The sequence below is a fragment of the Artemia sp. Qi Xiang Cuo genome, chromosome 5 (genome assembly GCF_049724085.1).
Source record: "Artemia sp. Qi Xiang Cuo chromosome 5, ASM4972408v1, whole genome shotgun sequence".
NCBI lineage: Eukaryota > Metazoa > Arthropoda > Branchiopoda > Anostraca > Artemiidae > Artemia > Artemia sp. Qi Xiang Cuo.
Window position 1 is genome coordinate 15,993,916 of NC_142798.1, and position 21,133 is coordinate 16,015,048.

General features: G+C 34.5%; 2 protein-coding genes across 5 annotated transcripts in view; both read right to left on the reverse strand.

Annotated features, from left to right (window-relative positions):
- LOC148951857 (Fanconi anemia group M protein-like) overlaps positions 1 to 7,660 on the reverse strand; it is a 69,882-nt gene extending 62,222 nt beyond the window's left edge. For both annotated transcript variants that reach the window (XM_089089369.1, XM_089089368.1), the window contains exons 1-2: positions 6,947 to 7,660; positions 3,934 to 4,079 (exon numbers count right to left, since the gene is read on the reverse strand). In XM_089089369.1, coding sequence (XP_088945495.1) covers positions 3,934 to 4,079; positions 6,947 to 7,660 — 860 coding nt within the window. The remainder of the gene's footprint in view (positions 1 to 3,933; positions 4,080 to 6,946) is intronic.
- A 24-nt stretch (positions 7,661 to 7,684) lies between these two features.
- Positions 7,685 to 21,133, reverse strand: part of LOC148951858 (Fanconi anemia group M protein-like) — a 125,728-nt gene continuing 112,279 nt past the window's right edge. For all 3 annotated transcript variants that reach the window (XM_089089366.1, XM_089089365.1, XM_089089367.1), the window contains 3 exons: positions 17,691 to 17,948; positions 12,264 to 12,482; positions 7,685 to 8,316 (listed from right to left, as the gene is read on the reverse strand). In XM_089089366.1, coding sequence (XP_088945492.1) covers positions 7,685 to 8,316; positions 12,264 to 12,482; positions 17,691 to 17,948 — 1,109 coding nt within the window. The remainder of the gene's footprint in view (positions 8,317 to 12,263; positions 12,483 to 17,690; positions 17,949 to 21,133) is intronic.

Genomic DNA, 21,133 nt, shown 5'->3' on the forward strand with positions numbered 1-21,133 from the left:
TTAGAGGCCTTAACTAGGACAAACTTTGAACAATGGAAGCCACAATGCATGTTAAAGCCAGTGGATGCTGCTTCCTATCTCCATTCTAGAAGGCAAGGCCGTCACAACGGAGGAGGGGACAGCACCTCCTCCTTTTTTATAAATTCGGTAAAACTTGGAACCAAAGTCCAAAATTATACTGAATCATAGAAAAAATCGGAATAGTTACAGAAGAATCTCAAAGAGTCCAATATTTCAATCCGACTTCAATACCAATTCCATGATCCGGTAGAGATGGTCCAAATTTCAGTGGTGCAATTTATAAATTATGCGAAAGAAGTATCGTAGTGATATGTGTAGTTATCAAATATAGTTAAAGCCGCATCAAAATCTAAAATCGTTCCGCAAATTTAAAAATAGTTGAGGATTTAGTTAAATTTCACACAAGATTTTAATCTTACTCCTTTATCTTTCCAAAATCCAAGTGAATTTTTTGGAACGAATATGGTACACTGCAAAATTCGTTACCGTAGCATTTTTGTACTTTCACCAAATCGTCCCAATTTAAAATAAGAAAGCAAAGTCTGTTTCTGACCTAAAATAATTATTCGCTTACCGTATATACTGCTTTTGCATTGGTGGGACCAATTGTATTTTTTAACTTTTTTCCCCAAAGTTAAACAGCGAGCAATAAGAAGAAGAAGCAAAATTTGGCCTTGGTTGCAAGAGTCCAAGAATATACTTCCAACTCGCGGCTTTTTAGAAATATTCTTTACTTAGAGTCATGGATCTTAGTTAAAGTTCCATCTGTGTTTTAAAACAAAAATAATGACTGAAGGTATTATCCCCCCCCCCCCAGCTTTCAGTATGCAAATTTCGAAACAAATAAAAATGTTGTGGCTTATTCAATCAAATATTCGCGGTAACAAACTGTAAGTAAGGAGTGACTCGGTCCGATAGTTACCGAAAATCTAAAAACAGAATTTTGATAACAATAGATGCATCAAAAGAATTGGTTTTTATGCTGATTCCAAAAATACAAGTGTAAGATTTATTAAGTTTAATGTTACCATTCAAAATCTACAACCCTGAGAAAATTTACCACATTTTCGAAAAAGGAGAAATATCCCCTAAAAGTTAGAGTCTTATTCAAAATTGCACCATCAGATTCAGCGCATCAGAGAACCCTACTGTAGAGTTTGCAAGCTCCTTCAATCAGCGAAAATGTGGAACTTTTCTACGGGGAGGATTTAGTGTTCGATTTGCCTTACTTTCTCTTTGGCGACATAATTTTACATATGGAAATGTTCTGGGGGAATTGACCGGGGGGAAATTTTCGACGGGGTTGGAATTCTTTTGGAAATTTTTCCATGGGGAAGGGGTTTCTCGCGAAAAAAAATCTCCACGGGGGAATTATCACCAGGAGAAATTCTCAAAGGGGAAATTTTACGAGGGAGAAACTATCCATGGAGGAAGAATTTCCTGGAAAAATTTTGCACATAGGGGAGATTTCTGGTATGGCTTGAAAAACGATCAACAATAAAATAAAAAACAAGTCTTTTTTTCAAACAAAAGTATACTAAGGATAATTTTTCAGGCGGAATTATCTGCAATTTTCTGGGGGTAGTTAGCAACGAGGATGGAACTTTCCAAAAGTAACTTCCCAGGGAAAATATTTTACGCGGGAGGAACTTTCCATGGAGGAATTTTTTGTAGGGGGAGAGAAGAGATTTTCCACGGAGGGGAAGGCGGATTTCCCAGCATTATTTGAAAAATGATCAGAAATTAAATACAAAATACAAGTTTTTTAAACTGAAAGTGAGGAGCAAACTAATGTTTCAATTGAATACCATAAGGCATTCATTAGATATTGCATACATGCCATTTGGAAACCTGAATCCATTTCAAGTCTTTTGATTTAGTTCAAAATCCTCCTCAATCCCAAAAAATTTCCATTTAATACCCTTAGTCGTTCGGTACACTATCTTTTATTTTGGTTTAAGATCCCTCTGAACATGCCTTGAAAACCACAGCTTTATATATTAAGTTGTTCCTGAGATATTCCAGATACGCCCTTTTGACAACTTAAATGCACACAGTGTCTTTTGATTTAATTAAACATTCCCGAAAATTGGATACATATAGTGTACTTTCATTTAGTTTTACATTCCCCTGAAGTTTAAAGATATATTAGAGATACATCCTTTTGACAACCCGGATTATTTTAGTGCTCTTCATACCATTAGCTGTTCCAGAGATATGGTAAACACGCCCTTTGCCTTGACAAATGCCCTGACGAGGATAGGCTGGGTATAATAGGTTGGACCTGTTGCGGTGCCGTGAGATGGGTTAGGGTCTCTACTCCTTCATAAGCGTCTTCCCCCATTCCTATCCTCGAAATGAAAAATCCTGCTTGTGTGGCCTCATAGTAGCGTCAGGGTGGACCTTTGACAAATTTCCCTAACAAAAAACGTGACTGGAAGCATCGCTGTAGGGTGACCTAAAGGAGTGGCACCCCTCGAGAGACTTAAAGCCTAGTAAACGGCACAGCATTTGCACTAGATCATGACTGACTTCTTGCTGTCCGGTTTTTAACCGGCTTAAAGGCTTCGTGTAGACTTGAGAAGAAGTGTTGGTCCCCGTCCCGAACTGGTTATGTGACCATTGCTTTTCTTGAGGCCAAAATAATTTAAATGATTTAAACAATATGAAAAGTGCAACTTAGAATGTTGCAACGTTAAAGGCAACTATCGTATTGACGTTTTAAATTACGAATTCAAACGCTTTAAACTGAACTTATTATGAGTTTCAGAAATTCATATTCAACGAGAAGGAATTTGAAATTAGGGGATATAGAATTTATTTACTCGGGCCGGAAGGATGGGGTGTATAAGCATAAAGTAGGGCTCATGATGAATAAGGAGGCGAAAGAACAAAGTTCGAGTCCAAGATTCCTTTGCAAGAGAGGGAAAGCTTCGGAAACAGGACCACAGCAAAGGACAAGGCTTTGCTGAATCTAACTGCCGGTAGTTCTAAGGCCAACCAATCTGAGGAGTGTACAGTTTTAAGCCACAACCCTCATTATGTACCTTTATGTACCTTATGTACCATTATGTACTAAAAAGACACCAAACCGCCACTCTTGCAACGCAAAACAATCAAGCTAACGTCAGATCCAGTGTTACCCATTATTCTGAAAGCAGGGGGGAGGGATTTTGGGTTGAAATATTAAAAACCACCCATATGATTATGCAAAACTTTTTGTTTGTGATTGTCTTTTAATGTGAATTTAGCGGTATTTTTCAAGATTAAATGAATTGAAGACTCCAAATGAAGAAAAGCCACTTTAAGATTATCACGTATGACGTCAAATATGACGCAATATCAGATTATGAGGTTCAGTAGGAAAAAACCCGAGTGAATACGTCAACTCAGCACACCGAATCTCAATTGTTTCGTAAGTTTTCATCCAAAGTAATAATTAGATTGAGTACCAGTACTATCTTCCTTCATTTCTAAGACACCCCCTACTCTCCCCTAAAGGCTATATCTAAGGCCTTAAACTAATTAAAATAATGATCTCCAAATTCTAAAGGATAGTTAAAGACAAGACAGTCTAACTATAAGATTTATATTCCACTTTAATTTTGACACAGTGATCTTAAAAGAATCTTAATCGTTAAAATAAAAATTTACAAAGCAAATAACTTCTGAAGACAAATTTCAACGAAAATGTCGACAAAATTAAAGAGAAAACGATGTAAGAAAAAATAAGTTAAAAATCAAATATTTATAGTCGACTCTTAACAATGATATCCTAAAAAATCAAGGCAGAGAACGCTAAAAGATATGCACGAATAAAATAATTGATCGACCACATCTTCCAATAAAAGTACTGTGGTAAGTTATGGACACTTCTAACTACTGATAAAAAAGGAAGCAGCGGTTTCTTACTCAGCTCCACCAGCTTCACCATCGTCTACAAAACTGGACTCGTAACTAGATCGGGACAATCCATCGAAATCATCATCACTACCGTCCCCCGACTCTTCTGCTTCGTCTTCAATGAAAGCAGTACCTCTTTTTGTTTTCAACTGGAGCTACGAAAAATATATATCAAAATAGAGTTGTCCTTTGCTAAAGGGAAACAATTAGACAAATTGTTTAAAAATCACTATAATTAAGAGCAAATAACGTAAAACAAAAACTACTAATTTTGTATTTTCATTCGGTTGTTTTTTTTTTTTTTTTTTTTTTTTTTTTTTTTTTTTTAACTGGCAGACTTTTCTCAAAGACTGAACTATTCGGTCTTGCTACTATTGCTACTGACAACTTATTGCAGCACAGAGCCACTTGAGGCCAACACAGCTACACATGCTCCTCCTTCGTCCCTATAAATCCGGAAAACTACTGGCCAAATATCCAGCCTTACTATTCAACTAAAATTTGAAATTCTTGTTTCATAGAAGAATTTCCCTTATTCTATATTTGTTTTATGGCGTATATTAAATATGGCTTTGGTTTTACCATTTAATTATCTCACCCCACTTGCACCTCGGTGAGTATCCGTTTGGAAAGGACTTTAACTTGAACAGCCAAGGAGCCAAGGAGCCAAGCCTGGAGCAACTCAGAGCCAAGGAGCTCCTATTCAATGTTTTTTGTAAGGTTTTTGGTGCCGATTAGGATGTGCGATTTGTATTAGTTGTTTCATAATTTATTTAGTCTTGTATTGTTTTTTGGTGTATTTTTGCCACCCTCTCAGAAAAGTTTTTTATTTCTCGGGGTGGCTGTTAACACTGATGTTGTGCTTAATATATTAAATATCTCTTTCTCTCTAATGAATTTTTAGACCACACAAAGTTTCCATTTATGCTTAAAATGAAACGAAAATACTAAAGCAGGTGAGACTGTTAATTAAGGTAGTGAAACAAATTTAAACCAAAAGAACAAACCAAAATTTGTTTATACAACTGCTAATAATCATCCGAATATTTCAGTTTAACATCAAGAAGCCTTTATCAATAGGGAAAAAGAGAAAATACAAAATACAACTAGATTAGACGACTTATCTAATACTAGAAAATAATTTAGATCAATATGAAGAACGAACAAACACTATACAAAGAAATACAAAACGAAATCCATGTGAAAAGCACTAGTCACTACATTTTTTTTTACAAATCAGAATATGGCACAAAACAAATCACAATTTACAAATCACACAAAGGCACAAAACAGGAACACTGATGTGTTACATCGTATTTTTACGTGGTTATCCTGATATACGGTTCTAACAAAACTAAACAATCTTTTAATCAAAAATATTTCGTATATAGAAGGTAAAACTGATTATAAATCAGAAAAGTTCCAAAGTCTTTTAATACTATTATGTTTGAAGTCAAAATAAAGGTAGTGCTAATACCATGACAATGCAACATAACGAAATATAATGAAACATAATGAAATGCCATAATGAAACACAGTCAGATCACAGACTCTTTTAAAACTACACCTTCGGTCCTGGTTCGACAAGAAACCCAACGTATAATTTTTTATTGCAAATAGTGAAACAATTTAATAGCTTCACTCAACATCAGGAAAGCGACTTTTGAAGAGCTAGAAAAAATGTTATGTTAAGTGAACAAAATGTCACAAATCGGTCTATAGCCAAAATTATGCACACAATTAGGCATTTTTAGCTCCTACTCTCACCCCACCCCTCCAAAACACTGACTTTCACGAATTTGGAGAAAATTGTAGTAGGTGAAAATAATTTTCAGAAATATTTCTAAAAACAGAACAAGGGGTTTTGGAAGGAGGTTTAGCACATTACTCAAGAGTCCATTTTTCCAAAAATGCCCGCTTTGTTTGGGGTTTCATATAAGATACAAAGTACATACACAAAACTCTTAACTGATATTAATCGAACCTTTTTAATGTGTGAAATAAAGATCCTCTCTGCCTGAGAAGAGGCCTTAACCAGCGGATGACAAGCTTTTTATAACTCTAATTAAGTGCTTCTTTTAAATCTATCCCTTCTGCCCCCTTTGTCTGGGGTTTCATATAAGACAAGAAATACATACACAAAACTCTAAATTGAGATTAATCGAACCTTTTTAATGTGCGAAATAAAGATCCTCTATGCCTGAGAAGAGGCCTTAACCAGCGGATGACAAGCTTTTTATAACTCTAATTAAGTGCTTCTTTTAAATCAATCCCTTCTGCCCGCTTTAATTGTGGTTTCATATAAGACACGAAATACATACACAAAACTCTAAATTGAGATTGATCGAACCTCTTTAAAGTGTGAAACAAAGATCCTCTCTGCCTGAGAAGAGGCCTTATCCAGCGGATGACAAGCTTTTTATAGCTCTAATTAAGTCCTTCTTTTAAATCTATCCCTTCTGCCCGCTTTGTTTGGGGCTTCATATAAGACACGAAATACATACACAAAACTCTCAATTGAGATTGATCGAACCTCTTTAATGTGGGAAATAAAGATCCTCCCTGCCTGAGAAGAAGCTCTAACCAGCGGATGGCAAGCAATTTATAACTCTAATTAACTGCTTCTTTTAAATCTATCCCTTCTGCCCGCTTTGTTTGGGGTTTCATATAAGACACGAAATACATACACAAAACTCTTAATTGAGATTAATCGAACCTCTTTAATGCGTGAAATAAAGATCCTCTCTGCCTGAGAAGAGGCCTTAACCAGCGGATGACAAGCTTTTTATAACTCTAATTAAGTACTTCTTTTAAATCTATCCATACACAAAACTCTTAATTGAGATTGATCGAACCTCTTTAATGTGTTAAAGAAAGATCATCTCTGCCTCAGAAGAGGCCTTAACCAGCGGATGAAAAGCTTTTCATAACAGTAATTAAATGTTTATCGCCTATCAAAAAGCGAAAGTGATCCACCCTCTACCTCATGCTTCCATTTAATTGCTAGCATAAAAAAAGCTACCTTTTTTCCAAGTTCTAGAGTAGTGCCACAATAAATACTTTCGTTTTTTTCTTCTACTCTTGCTTCGGAGGTGCTTTTTCGAGAGCCTCTGCTTTTCAAATTTATCACTGGACTTTCACTACTCTTTATTACCCCATGAGGCGTTAGCAAGCCTAGCGTTCTTCTCATTTTTCTAGGTGGACTATCAAAAGGATTTTTTGAAACATGTCCAATTGTGGGGTGAACTGAATAACTTGTTCGGGTACTGTGTCCTGGATTAGGTTTATTTATCTGCCGATCTTGCTCCAATGGTAGTCGGGAAGTAGAGGCGACTGACGCGACGTCAAACGATTCTAAATCATCTTCTAAGCTTAATAGCTGTTCAATAAATATATCACCAAGGTTGAAATCTGGCACTTCTTCACTAATGGATATGTCAATTTCACTTCTGTTTTGAGTTGTGTTTGCCATTCTTATAATTTGGGACACAGAATACAAACTTACATTTCCACTCTCACGTATTTCCTGTGTATTTGTTGTAGTTTGGTGTTGAGATTCCAGGAAATAGCAGTCATCAGGATTCATTTCAGCTTCATCCGAATTCTGCTGATTTGAAACTGATGATATTGAATCTCTAGTTATAATTTTACTATCAGGAGTTTTTGAACTATGTGTTTGTGCAATTTTCCTGACAGGCATTGAAGGTATTGCAAAAACGTGTTCGTCAATATCCATGACAGTAGTTGCTTTAGGCCTGGTTCATACATAATTCTCAAGAGAATGGCATGGCGACTTTGCAAAATCGGTCTTTTCAACCTCGTTACTGTTCTCTTGAGGCAACGCGTCATCGTTATTTACAGCATCATTAAGTGATATATCACGACTGTAAAAAGAAGATCCTTCAAGAATATTCATGTCAAGGGGATGATTAGATATACCTTCAACATCACTTATTGGATCTGAACAAACAACTTCCTTACTTTTTTTTAAGAAGCTACTTTCTTCTCTGAGCTCTTTCAAAGAAAATTTTTCAATATCTCTCTGAGAAATATTATTTTTAGTATTCCCATTGCACAGAACTTCCTTTACGCCTATGGATAGCGGATCAAATCCATCGGGAATTTCAACAAATCTTTTATCAACAGGCAGATCAAGGAAAGGGATGTTAGATGGAGAGCGGGCCCTCGCTCTTGTAAAATCAATAAAACTTTGAAAACTCGGGTTACCAAAGTCACCTATTTTGGTTTCCTGGATTATTTCACAATTTACATCGGGGTCAGTAGAATCGTCTACAGTGCATAGCATACCACGTTTATGGTGAAGTTTAATTGGCTTACTGTCGTTAAACTTTGTAGCGTTGGCCCTTGGCTGCTTTGTAGAGGCTAATGGACCTACAAAATTCAATAAGTTAGAAATGAAGCATCATGCCCTAGGGTTAATGGTCAGAATCAACCCCTAGTAACATAAGGATTTAATCTCGCACAAAAATACTTTTACTATCATAACAACTAAAACCATATCTATCATTTTTTCATCTCATGGGGTATTTTTGTGCGCATTGAAGCTTTTCCTTTCTGATCTCACAGAAGAATCACAGCAAAATTCACAGTCAAACTGTTGAATACAATTTTCATGCAGAGAGATTAAGGTCTGCACGGCATTTTTTTTTTTTTTTTTTTTTTTTGAGTATGTCTTCTGGGGAAAATTATCTTATGAGAAAAATTACTCAGCCATTGTATTTCCCTAGCAAGTCTCCGAAAAAAGATAGGTGGCTGATGGAACAACAAAAGAAAAGAAATACGCATACAAAATAATGGTTAGATTTAACACCGAAGACCTGGGATAGAGTCTAACTTTTTTCTAAAGACCCATTCCCATTGGAGGTTAAGTAATACCATATCGAGGAATCTCGGAAATCTAAGAAAGTTCAAACATATTTTTCCCGTCAATTCTTAAAACTTTGTTTCATAATTTAATCCAGTTTTACGTTTCTTATTATCTTACTATATGGATATCAAATTTTCTTCCCGTTTGATATCATCCTATAGGGTATACGACAAAGCAAGAGACATTGTTCTTGAAACAAATAGTTTTGTTAATAGTCTGCTGTTTGCAAGGCCGTATCCAGGATTTTTGTTCTGGGAAGGGGGGGGATATTTTTGTTTGGGATGAGGAGGGTTACTAGAAAACTTTAAAACACACATCAAAAATTTGTTTATATGCATTTTTGTTACGTTTTTGCAAGTCAAAAAAATTTCCACGGGGGGAGGTCCCCTCTCCTGGATACGGCCTTGGCTGCATGATCTGAAGTCAATTCATATTGTTTCGTGTTTGCCTTTCCTTTTCTTCAATTACACGGTGATGTACCTGAAGCCCTCAGGGCTAGTCCATAATACCATGTCTCAAAATTCTACATACTATTTTTGTAACTATGATAAAATTCGTGTTCCATTCAGTTCATCAATCAGATCAGATTTCAATTCCCAAACTACTTCTCAGTCTGCCTGGAATGCTTTGCCTGAGTCGGCTAAAATTGTCACTAGTTGGTATCTTTAAAAGAGATACCAACTGGAAATTTTTTTTATTTCAATGAAATTTTTTCTGGAAATTTTTTTATTTCAATTTTTGTTTGGCTTAGCTTCTTAATTTTTTACTTAATTTTTACATTTTTTTTTTAAATCCATTAACAAATACCTTACTACTATTTGACTCCTTACTATGTTCTATTTTAGAAATCTTTTTCTTTAATCAAGGGTTTTATGCATGCATTATTGTTACATTTGAAGTCTGATGAGGGAACAAAAGGGGAAATTCAATTCAATTCATTTATTACCCACAACTACAAGAGAACAAGTAGTACAAGTGGAGTATAAACATAATAATAAAAACGAAAAAAAGAAAACAAAAAAGAACATCAACCAACACTAGCAATTAATTTCTACTATGAATAAACTGTAAATGACCAATGCCAGGGACAATATTACAAAATGCATATGCAGAAAGCCTTTTGTGTAGGTCACCGAGCCTTTGAGTTACATCCGTAACATAGAAATTTTTAACTAGATATCGATTTCTAGTCCATGGCGGCAGAGAACGAAGAAAATTTGCTAAATTTGAGATATATAACTTTAATCTTTTTCAAACCCTTTAGCTTAAGAACAGAATGAATACCCGAAAAATAAAGTACAGAATGATCAGAAAAAGTCGAGAAATAAGTGCCCAAGGGCTCTTCTGTTATATTTTCCACGGTTTGCTACAATTTTTGAATAACTGAATTGAATTATTCTTACTGCATCAGCAACGATCTGTTTACGGAAAAGAGCTAGAGAATTAGAAACAGTAATACCATGCCACCGAAAGGAAGAGACAGAAAGTACAGAGAATTCATTACATACCAGAGGAGTAGACGAAGACAGATTATAAGATAAGAATTCACACTTGTCAATATTCAGGGATAGACCAATATTTAGAAAAGACTGGGAAACTAAGGAAACCATTGCAGAAAGAGCAGATTTAGCACGACTAATTAACAGAATTTCATCAGCATAGGCAATGTAAGAAATATCAGTAGAACCAGAAAAATAAGTGCCTGAGATCTTTTCCAGAACAGTAGAAATACAAATTTTGAAAAGGGTTGGTGATAAAACACCTCCCGCAAATTGCAGATATGTATTAAACATAGAGCTAAAATGTACAGCTCATTTTTTATTTTGATGCTCTAGAGCCTACAGTTTGTAAAAAAAAAAAACTTTGATACGAAATCACGGTTACAGTGATAGCTACAATCTAGTAAAGAATGAACCCAAGCCCAGAATAACCAAAATGAAAAACACTTTTTAAAAAAGTTGCAAGTAAAGGCTAATAATTTTCAGTTGTAAAAATCAGATCAGATAAAAGAAAATAAGAAAGACAAACACAGTCACAGAGATAAGAATAAAAAAGGTTTTAATAAATGTATTAGGTCACCTTAAACACTAAAAACACTCGCTCATTTTGCACGGATTGTTCTTGGTACCCGGCTGACCGACCGTAGGCTGTACGAAAAGACTGTGACAAACAGTAGGCTGTACGAAAAGGGTGGTGCAATCTCGCTTTCTAGAACTATAAAGAGAGAAAGGTTGAGATGGCAAAGGTACGTTCTGCGGATGAAGGATCACAGATTGCCGAAGATTGTCCTTTTCGGCCAACCGTTTAGGGCTATACGGAAAGCTGGTCGTCCGCGGTTCGGGTGAAAGGATGTCTTAAAGAAAGATTTAAGGGAAATGGTAATTTCTTGGGAGGGTGTAAAGAAGGAGGCTTTGAATAGATTAGGATGGAGGAGGAGTGCGCGTAGCTGTGTTGGCATCAGGCGGCTTGGTGCTGCAGTGAGTTTTTGGTAGTAGCAGGAGTAGTAGTTTTGCACCATCCAGAAAACCAGCGGTTTTTATGGTCTAGATAATTTCGGAGACCACTCTGCCTTTCCATGACGGTAAATAATAGTTCAAATAGGGATAAAATCCTTTTAGTCGACAGTGCTTCACAAACAGTAATAGAAATTAACAAAAATACCAGATATTTCGGTCACATATGCAGTGACCGTCATCAGTAGTAAAACATCAGTTTTACTACTGATGACGGTCACTGCATATATGACCGAAATATCTGGTATTTTTGTTAATTTCTATCACTGTTTGTGAAACACCGTCTATTAAAAGGATTTTATCTCTATTTGAACTATTATTTATCGTTTTTAGAGTCAAACTAAAATTCTGGAATTTACTGCACGAGTTGAATTTTCGCTGAAATGGCAGTCAACAACCATAATTGTATCAAAATCATCACGTGAAAAGAAATCCAAAAAGAAAAATTAATGCATTAAAAAGAAACAGCGGCAGCAGCAACCTAGTAAAGGACAAACCTTGGTCACTAGTAACCCAAAATTAATTATTCTGAAACCAAAGCGGATCAAAAATAAAAAGTACATTATGGAAAACGCTATACCCGAAAATGACATACATAAAATTATAGTCTCCTGGCTTAAATAATGAGGAAATCACTTTTTTGCATAGGTGTCCAATTTTTCAATTTTTTCCTTAGCTGCTAGTAGTGCAACGAAACATCATATAGAGTTGTTGAAGGGATCATATTAAATGGATATATTGCATCTACTCAATTTTGCAATTAAAAAAACATAATATTTAAACTAAAATCAAGTTTTTGACAAAAAACTATACAAGACGGTGAATGACGTCATAATCATTATTACAGCCATAAATGACGCTAAAAGCAAAATATTTGGCAAAAGCGACAAGAAAAAAGGTCAATAGGTGCAAAAACAAAAATTTAACCAGTGAACTACCTGTTTCTTCAATTACGTCATCTGGGTTGAAATATAAGCTCATCTCAGCAGCGTAGTCAACAACATCTATGTTGTCATTAATTACACCAGCTAACTGGAAAATTGATACCATATTTCTTGTTGTTACAGAGTGTTCCACTTCAAAGGTCTTCTGGAACTCCTTTTGCCAGGGATAATAGTCTGATAATTTCATAATATCGGTCCTGTTTGATCCTTCATCTAAAAAAATGAAAACAGAAATAAATTAAGTAAAGTAGCTACGGGGAAATACGGCTACCTTGATTCAACGGATGTATTTTTAAGAAAGGAAATGCTTCACTTCGTTTCAGAAGAGTCCCAGCTAAATACAAAAGCCCTTAATCTAGTTCATAAAACAATCATAAACATTTTTGATAAAACATTCATTCATAAAGCATTCATAACATTAACACCTAATATTACATTATCATTTAAACATTAACATTAGAAATTAACAAAACATTAATTCATAAAACATTCAAAATTCATTTCACAAAACATTCAAACAGTTTATGTGAGACAATTCTTGTTCTCTTTGGAATTGAAAACTGAAAATTCAATTCAAAACAGAAGCAAATGAAGGAAAACTACCACATCATTAATTATTCAACAAATTTGAAAATCAAAATGCAGCATACAGAAGAGAGTTGTATGCTGAACTCTCCATATTTGAGAGTAAGGAAATTGTAAAACTTCATATGCTACAAATATCTCCAAGAGAAACGTTCACGAGTAAAACACATTTCCAAATTTTCAGAGAGTAAAATAAAGAGGAGTAGAAGAGTAAAGAAAAGTAGAGTATAAATAGATCAGTAAAAGAAAGGAAAGAAGCAGAAGAGAAGAGTAAAAGGGTAAAAGAAAAGTAAAATAAAGTAAAAGAACAGTAAAAGTAAAGAAAAGTGGAGTAGAAGTAGAATAGTAAAAGAAAGTGAAGAATTGGAAGAGAGTAGAAGAGATGAGTAAAAGAGTAGAGTAGAAGATTAAAAGAAAAGAGTAAGAGTCCTCTCTAAACGTCCTCTCCATAGACTCGAATAATTTTTTACTATAACCCTAAAGTATCAAAAGGTTTACCCCCTCTTCTCAAAATTGCCTTCTAATTGACTCCAATGGGAGCCCCCTTCATTGTCCAATTAGTTTTAAAGGACGTTTCTAATTTGGGTTATTGACTCTATCTTTAGTGATGTGTGTATTAATTCTTAAGTGTGTCTTAAGATAACTCTAAAGAAAAAAAATGAAAGAAGTGCAAAAAAGCCATGGATATCCCGCAGTCTTTTGGCTAGCATTAAGAGGAGGCATGCATTGTATAAGGTTAGTAAAACTACTGACCGAGAATTAGACCGAAATATTTATAAGAATTATAATAACGCGCTCAATAAATTGTTAAGAAAAGCAAAAAAGGATTATTACTCGAGAATGTTTGAGTCGTGTGGAGATAGCTCTTTGAAGACTTGGAAAGTTATTCGGTCGATAATTGGAGGAATTGATACGGAGCCATGTGGAAGTGAACAATACCTGGCAGATTTTAATGAAAAACTGGCTGATCATTTTACTAGCGCAGGTAATGAAATTAGGCAGTCTGTAAGTATACATAAAAACGAACGGTCGTTTTACCAGTATATTGGACCAGCTAGTAAAAAAAGTATATGGCTGCAAAATACAAATGAAAGTGAAGCTTTAACAGTGATTTCTGGAATAAAGAGCGATTCCGCTGGATCAGATTTTCTATCCCTCCGTTTCCTGAAAGAAATTTTTCCAGTTATTAAGAATCAACTTGTCTAACATATTATTAGGTGTTTTAAGGATGGAATCTTCCCTCGGCCGTTTAAAACTGCAAAAATAGTGCCAATGTTTATGGGTGACCGAGAAGATCCTAGTAACTATAGACCAATATCACTGCTTCCGATTATAGCTAGAATAATGGAGAAGATATTATGCCTAAGGATTGAGACATTTCTAGAGAAGAAAGGATTTTTCTTTAAGAACCAATTTGGTTTCAGAAAAAAACATTCTACAGAGCATGCATTTCAGTTTCTTACAAAGTTGGTTAATGATGGTCTTGATAAATATCTTAAAGTCATAACTGTATTTTTAAATATTTTACATGCGTTCGATTCTGTGGACCATGAAATTCTATTGAGTAAATTAAATAATGCCGGTATAAGAGGACGAGCTCTGAATCTGTTGTAGTCTTACCTAAGTGATAGAAAATTATATTTGAATGATGGAAAACAAGCTACATGTGAATATGATGTCGAGTCTGGAGTCCCACAGGGATCTCCCCTTGGTCCACTATTATTTGCTGTATATATTAATGATCTATGTGGAGTTTTATCTAATATTGTTGATTCAGTAAACAGTGGACACCCAAATGTGATCCCTGTAAAAGCATTAGTTTTATTTGCTGATGATACTAATTTAACGATATGCGCAAGAACTGAAAAAGAGTTGATCCAAGCAGTTGAACATGATATAAGTTTGATTGAAAAGTGGACTAGGTTGAATAAGCTGAAAACAAATTTTAAGAAGTGTAATTTTGTGTTGTTTGCTCATTCTAAAATGTATTACCCTTGGATAGATAAGTTGGTGTGGGAATTCATTTATTAATAGAGTACACTCGACTAGGTATTTAGGCATTATTGTAGATGAGACGCTTAGTTTTTCAGATCATATAAATTGTATAACATCTAAAATTGCCCGTAATGTTGGAATTATTAGGAAATTGAAGCACATTTGTCCAAAAATTGTCCTTAGACTTTTGTAGTTTTCACTTGTCCATTGTCACCTTTTATATTGTTGTTCGGTATGGTCTTCAACTTTTGAATCCCATCTGAAACGACTTAGAGCTCTGCAGAATTCTGCCATTTGGATTTTAGCAAATTATGGACCGAGAGATTCAATGAGAAATGTGTATTTGAAACTGAATATTCTTCCTCTAGCAGGTATATTCCTTTTCTATCGATCTATACTAATGTTTGATATAATTAATAACTTTACCTCAGAGTGTTAATGGCATGTTTATAACTGGTGTGGATCTTCACAATTATAATACAAGAAATGCAGATGCTTTTCGGCGGCCGCAGTGTGAAACAACCCGTCACAATTCTCTGCTCGGCATGTTTTGCCGAGCTCCTGGAGTCATTTACCAATTGGGGTTGTGCGTGAGCATGACCGAAGTATTTTCCGGGGAAAATTGAGGGATTTTTGTAATAATATTTATCAGTTTGTTTGATTTTTGTTTGATTTTTGATTTTTTTAGTAGCGCCATAATGGAATTTTTAATTGCGTTGTTTTGTTTGCCCGTCGGGGGGGGATAATGTTTTGTTTTTGTTTATTTATATTGAACTATGTGTTGGAAGTTGGAGTTGGCCTAACGAACCGAAAGGTTCCTTGGTGTTTGTTTTTTTTAATTTTTGTCTAAATAAAATTATGCTCCTGAAAAAAAAAAAAAAAAAAATATAGGGTATTTGCCAAGGTGTGACACGTAGCTTCACTTACATTTTAATTAATTTTTTTTTTTAATGTGCAGGGAATTATATTACATTTTTTACGTTAACTTGAATTCAAGTACATCACTTTTTTGAAATAAAATTGTATCTTGTATTATATGTCATGTGATGTTTTCCGTCAAATAATATTAAGATCTCCCCTTGACAAAATTTTGACTAAAAATCAAATTTAATTTTCCTAGAACATAATAAAATTTCCCTCCCTCCTAAGCTATTCAGCTTTGATTGATTGATTCACCCCGCTTCTGGATATTTGATTTTTATTACTTAGTTACTTTTTCTTTTTCAACATGTGCAATCTCTCTTACTTATTAGCAGAAACGATAGCGTAAAATGTGTAAAAAAAATAATAAAATTACACGGACCAAAAACAGAAATAAAAAATAACGCGGATTGTTAATTTTCCTTAGCACGGACTGACATATAAAAATGTATTAAAAAAAACAGTAAAGCGTTTCCCTGGAAACAGCTGGAAATCAGCAGAAAAAAACATTGCGCTAGTTTAAAAACATATAAAAAACGAGTCAGTTTTCTGTTTTTGTTACTGTTCAAAAAACATTGTAGCTTAATACCTTTCCATTTAATGTTGTATAGAGCCAGAACTTATACTACAAGGATCGGAGACGGGGGGATAGAACTTGTCTCTGTTGATTTTTTATTTGTCCCTCAGAAACCTAGAGTCTTCTAAGACTCTAGAGTCTTCTACAGTCAAACGGCAGAGACGCTTTGAAAAACCCGTTAATGTTTTTGGTCACTCGGTAAAAAGAAAGAAGTCGGTAAAATTCTTTGTTCGGTTCAATAAAGACCACGAAAATACTGACATGTCATCTACAAAAGTATAAAATTTGTCGGTAAACGCAGCAGTTTTACCAACTCCTGCCGTGATTTTACAGATGGTGCCACAATTTTCCATTAGGTTAAATAAACAGCATTAAAATAGTGACATGGTATGTACCACAATCTGAATTTCGACTCGTGCGGTGATTTTACGTATTGTATTCGAAACGGACATTATGCTAATTTTTGACAAAAAATTAGCATAATGTCCTCTGTTGATTTTTTATTTGTCCCTCAGAAACCTAGAGTCTTCTAAGGAACTCCCTTATTCTCATTTAATTTCGAATAGCATAGGACACAAATAGGTAGATAAAAAATATTGGATTTTTTTTTTTTTTTAAGTAACAATGGGTTTATTTAAAAAAAAAAAAAAAATATATACATCATCGATTCCCTGAAGCAATGCTTGTGCGGGAGAAAACCCAACTAATAAATCAAAAACCAAATAAAAAAAAAAAAAGCAAGAAGTTTAAACTAAAAAAAACACCAGATAAAAAAAAAATTATTAAACTTATATTCATGGTTCAAAACATGAACTTTTTCATTAACTAATACGATTGTGTATTTTGTTAATTAAAAGTTTAATCCAAATGGAAAAGCTGAATTATTGCTCAAACATAATTTGTCTTTATTATTTTAAAAGTGTACCCTTTCAGGCTGTCCTTGAGGCTGAGCCGTCAACACCGTCTCATCTGGTTGTTGGCTGTTTGATATTGGTATAGTTATTTATTTATTTTTTGTTGTTTTTTTTCTGTGTGTAGTGAATTTTATTTCTTTTCCTTATTTTTAATTATTACTCCAGTGTTTTTTACTGTATATGGGTTTCACATAAAAATATCTATACATAGATCAATCCGATAAGCTTACCCAGGTTTATTTATAAAAATAAAGAAAATTAAACGAAACAAGCAGAATATGCTGTAAAAATAATTCTAAAAGTAAACGAACATAAAACCGAACAAATAAAATAATAGTGTCTATATTAAAGAATATCTCAAAATTAAAATAAAAGCAGCATAAAAAAGAAAGAAATTCATCATAGCATCATAGCAGGAAGAACCTATACCTTGGTAGCCAAGTGACATCATCCTTGGTACTCGATCAACCTTCTTTGGCTCTGTTTCTATTTGAAATTTGTGGCCCCATTCCGACATTTCTTCATTGGTGAGATATTCTTCTGGGCCTTTTCTACTTGAATTCCCAGCTTTCCTCATCATTCCAACTAAATAATTTGGTTTGTCCGAGGTAGTAAGAGACCCAACCTTTCTTGAGTTCACATATTTGCCAACATTCATGTGCATTTTGTGGCACACTGGATTTAGACCTGGAACATATTTCCTTTTTTATCAATCTTTATTTTTCGTTAATACGGTACGATACGAATTTATTGTGTCAAATAACTCGAATTAAATGAAACAAAAATACAATTTAAATTTCACTCTTCCTTGTCACTTACTTATTAAAATGAGACACAAAATGTTGTCGAAAAGGCAATATCTATCGGTTGGTAACCGCGGGATTACAAGGCTCCACTTTGTTCTGGTGCCTTGTATCACACCCTGTTCGTGCCAGTTCAGGGAGCAATACAGATGGACATAAAAAAAAATGTATCTAAAAAAAAGTCAAGTGTATATTTTCTGGAAACGGCCATGGCGTGTTGAAAAATATTATAAATAATTCTTTTTAGTTAAAAATGCGGTCTTTCTTGTTGAATTTAAGGTGATTCTATGTTCTTGTCTTAGTTAAACACGGAAAACGATTGATAATCTAAAGAAAAAAATATGTAGAAATATACAAAATAGACATATTACTGAACATTCGGCAAGCATTACCAAGCCTAGAGTACACGTATAACTACAAAAAAAAAAAACAGCAACTATAATTTAGTAATTGAAGATAATTACTTTTAAAAAAAATCGCTGCTGGCCTCAGAACTGAACCCAAGATTCTCTGGTGATTAATTGGAGCTTCTAGCTCTGGATCAACAGATACACCAGGTGATCCTGGTGATCCGAAACGGCCAAGGATATCAGTTTGGAACTTTCAGGGTTTATTTAGGAGATGTTGAACTACATAAAAAAAAAAAAAAAAAAAAAAAAAAAAAAAAAAAACACCATAGACATCCAAGTTGTCAAAAAGGCGCATCTGCAATAGTTCAGGAAATACTAAAGTCATTCAGTTGAAACTTTCAGGGAGTGTTGGGGGGGGGGGGGGAATCTCAACTAAATCAAATGAAACTACACGCATCCAAGCGGTCAAAAGGAGGCCATTGCAAAAAATATCAGGAACGACTAAGGGTATTTAACCGAAACTTTCTTAGACAGATAGAAGAGGATGTTGAACTAGATGGAAGACATTATATAGATCCAGGTTGTCAAAATGGCTTATCTGAAATATTTTTTGAAACAACTAAGGACATTGAGTTGAAACTTTCGGTGCATGTTGAGATAAATCAAGACACACTATGTGCTTCAAGGTTGTCAAAAGGGCGTAACGGCAACATCTCAGGAAGAAGTAAGAATACAAAGTTGAAAATTTCAGGGAATATTGAAGGGGATATAGAGACAAGTCAAAACGTACTATATGCATGCATATTCGCAAAAGGGCGTATCAGCAATATCTCAGGAACGACTGAGGTTATTAATTTAAAACTTTCAGGCTTGTTGAGAAGGATATTAAACAAACCAAAAGACTATACATGCATTCCGGTTGTCAAAACGGCATACCTCCAATATCCCAGGAATGGCTAACAGTATTAAGTTAAAACTTTATTGGCAAGTTGAGGGGGATGAGAAACTGAACCAAAAGACATCGTGTTCATCCTTGTTGTCGAAAATACAAATCTGCAATATCTTACGGACGGCTGAGGGTAATTACGTTGAATCTTTCAGGGAATATTGAGGGAAACTTTGAACTAAATCAAAAGACACTATGTGCAACCAAGTTGTCAAAAGGGAGAATCTACAATATCTAAGAAGTGGCTAAGGGTATTAAGTAGCAAATTTCAGTGCATGATGAAGGGGATGTGAAACTAAATCAGAAATATTACAGGTATCCAGATCCTCAAAAGGGTGTTTTTACATTATCTCAGGAACAGCTAAGGGTATTACGCTGGAAATTTAACGACATTTTGATGGGAATGAAGAGTTAAATCAAAAGGCACTATGTGCAACAAACTGTCAAAAAGGCATATCGGTGTTTCAGGAACGGCTCAAGTTATTAAGTTGAGACTTCCATGACATATTGAAGGAGATGTTGAATTAAATCAAAAGACAATACATTAATACAGGCTGTGAAAAGGGTATATCTGCAATATATCAGGAAAGGCAAAAGATGATATTGAGTTAAAACTTCCAGGGAATTTTGAGAGGGATGAAGAACAGAATAAAAAGACAATATGCAGATCCAGGTGTCAAAAGAACGTGGCAATCTTAGGAACTTTAAAGGAAATTAATTAGGAATTTGAGAATGGTGAGAGGCTTCAAGGAAAAAAAAAATCAAAGTACACTATATGCATCAAGGTTGTAAAAAAGGCGTATTTCCAATTTCTCAGGAATGAAAAAAGGTATTAAGCTGACATTCTCATATAAATATCGATGGGGTATTGAATTAAATTGAAAATAGTAAGTACATCATGGTTGCAAAAATGGCATATATGCGATAACTCGGGAGCAACTAGGGGTATGAAGTTGAAATTTTCACAGAAAGTTGAGGTGGATGTTGAATAAATAAAAAGAAACTATCCATCGGGGTTGTTAAAAAGCATTCTGCAATATCTCAGGAATCACTAATTGCACAAAGTTAAATCTTCGGGGAATGTTGAGGGGATCTTCAACTACATCCCAAAAAAACTGTATCCACCAAGGTTGTCAGAATGGTGTATCTGCAATATTTCAGGAACAACTAAGGTAAAAAGTTGAAATTTCCTAGAAATGTCTAAGGAGACGTTCAAGTAAATCAAAAGTCGCCATGCGCATCCAGATTGTCAAAAGGGCACATCTGTAATATCTTAGGTAAGGCTAAGCGCATAAATTAACAGCTTTATTTTTACTTGGGTGCCAAAAGAGCTTATCAAGGACAAAATAAAATCTTAGAATAAAAATGTTATTTTGATTATTAGCGGGAAATGTTTATTCTTTACATAATATATTTTAAACCTTTTCTCCTTCATAGCGTTAAACAATTCAGAATTACACAAAATTTCGGGAACGAATATCAATATGTATTAAACTATCAATCTACATTCATTAATACTTTTCAATAATTTTGGTTATTATGGTGATATTCTTTCATTTTCTTTTTTGATTTGGATGATGAACAAAGACACACAGCTTGACATAAAAATTATTTTCAGTCAAGTACAAATAATTTTCTAGTCTGTAGACTAAAGCTAAGAGAACGCTATCCCTACTCCTGTTTATGCTACTTTCTGTTTCTGTTTCTAAGGGAGGCTAAGGCTAAGGGAGCGTTATTCCTACTCCTGTTTAGGCTACTTTCTGTTTCTGTTTC